The 1671-nt window shown below is 45.4% G+C and overlaps 1 protein-coding gene across 1 annotated transcript in view; it reads left to right on the forward strand.

Annotated features, from left to right (window-relative positions):
* LOC101639946 (FHF complex subunit HOOK interacting protein 2A-like) overlaps positions 1–1167 on the forward strand; it is an 8255-nt gene extending 7088 nt beyond the window's left edge. The window contains exon 5 of the mRNA XM_045291714.1: positions 1147–1167. Coding sequence (XP_045147649.1) covers positions 1147–1167 — 21 coding nt within the window. The remainder of the gene's footprint in view (positions 1–1146) is intronic.
* Positions 1168–1671: the final 504 nt, after the last annotated feature.

Raw genomic sequence — 1671 nt, forward strand, 5'->3', positions numbered from 1 at the left:
GCTGGTGGCCTTGAACTGCCCACCCCGCAGTTACCAGCCCAATGCCTAACCAGCAGCGCCACCAGGGCTCCCTATAACACTGCCGGTGGTAGCAGACTGGTATGAGTCATTCAGCTGTTACATAGCTATGCTACTTCATTTTTGATCTACTTATAAGACTCAATTTTTACTTTACCTGGATTATTTTTATTAAAAACAAGCCTCAAAAGAAGGGATTAAAAAAAAAATTCCCTCAGCCCCCAGGGCACTCTCATGTTCTGTGTCTTCTATGTTGATAAAATTTCTCCTTTTGTTTTTCATTCTTTCACCCTCTCCATCCACCTTTTAGGCTCTCCTGCCCCACACCCTACCCTCAATTCTCATAGGAAAACACGATGATCGCAGAGCAAGTCACCAGCATCAGTAGAAGTACCATTTACCTGTCAGAGGCTGGTGAATGCCTTGTTTAACCTCACCAGAAGCCCCTCTGAGTGGTCTTCTGTGTAGTCTGGTATTTTTCCATATAGCATTTTTAGTGGTTTTTAATGTTTTTCCTGGCAGCATCTGTAGTGAAGACCCAGTGGTTAATAGTAGCCACTGAATTGCATTTTTAAAAGGAACCCCGAGTCAATGTCTGACTGGTAACTGCAGAGTCAGCGGTTCATACCCAACTGCCGCACCTCGGGGAAAAAGTGAGACTGCTCCCGCGACCATCTGTAGGGTCACTGTGAGTCAGAGTTGACGCGGTGGCAGCCGTGGTTTTGGTTTTACTGAATTTGAAAACAAGAAGAGACGCAGGACCACTCAGTCCTAATCTCGGCTTTTGCCCCCCCTCCTCTGCTGTCCTCTGCGACCCTTGCCCACTCATTGCTGTTTCCTTGTCACTTGTAATGGGAGTGTGAGCGACCGTCTAGCTTGTTTCTTTAGCTTTTCTTCCTCAGCTCCATTGTGCTTGAGTTGCTTGTTCCACTTAACGAGTGAAAACGTACAACTTCTGTTTTTTCAAGTTCCTTTCTTAAAGCTTTGTTTTTTATAAAGCCCTCTCATCGTTTCATGTGACTGCATCACAACGCACATTCATTCATGCCTCTTCATTTCCTCCTGTGTACCGAGGGGGTGAACGTTTTTGGATAACTTTGGCCTTCCCATTTCTCCTGTTTCCCGCAGCTTGGACTCGTACAGTCATAAAGAAGATGCTTCCGCGTTCCCAGGGAAACGAGCCTTAATCTCGTTTCTGTCCTGGTTTGACTATTGCGACCAGCTGATCAAGGAAGCACAAAAGGTTTGAATATTGTTCTTGCCGTTTGTGTACTGATAAGTTTCCCATGTAAACGTCACCAAATAATGCTTGTCTTTTGTTTATTTCCCTGAAAGTGTTTCACGTATCGTAGTGAGGATAGCACCACCGGTAAAATAAACAAGCAAATAGGTGTGTGTGTGTGTGTGTGTTACAACTCTTGAGCAAATGAAAGTTCAAGTTTTGCCCTCAGCTACTGCTGTAAATATGGTACAACCAGTGCATAGGACCAGTTCAAAAATGACTCATTTGGGGCTGACAGAAGCAAGGGCTGTACCTCAGTTGCATAGCAACAGTTGGCCACCACTTTTGAATGGGATGCTGCAGCCTGGTTTCTGCTCAGGCCAAAATCCACCAGGCAAGAGGCATGTATGTCGTGCAACAAGTATGCCTGC

The sequence above is a fragment of the Echinops telfairi genome, unplaced genomic scaffold (genome assembly GCF_000313985.2).
Source record: "Echinops telfairi isolate 266 unplaced genomic scaffold, ASM31398v2 ScPeMD7_147;HRSCAF=455, whole genome shotgun sequence".
Taxonomy (NCBI): Eukaryota; Metazoa; Chordata; class Mammalia; order Afrosoricida; family Tenrecidae; genus Echinops; species Echinops telfairi.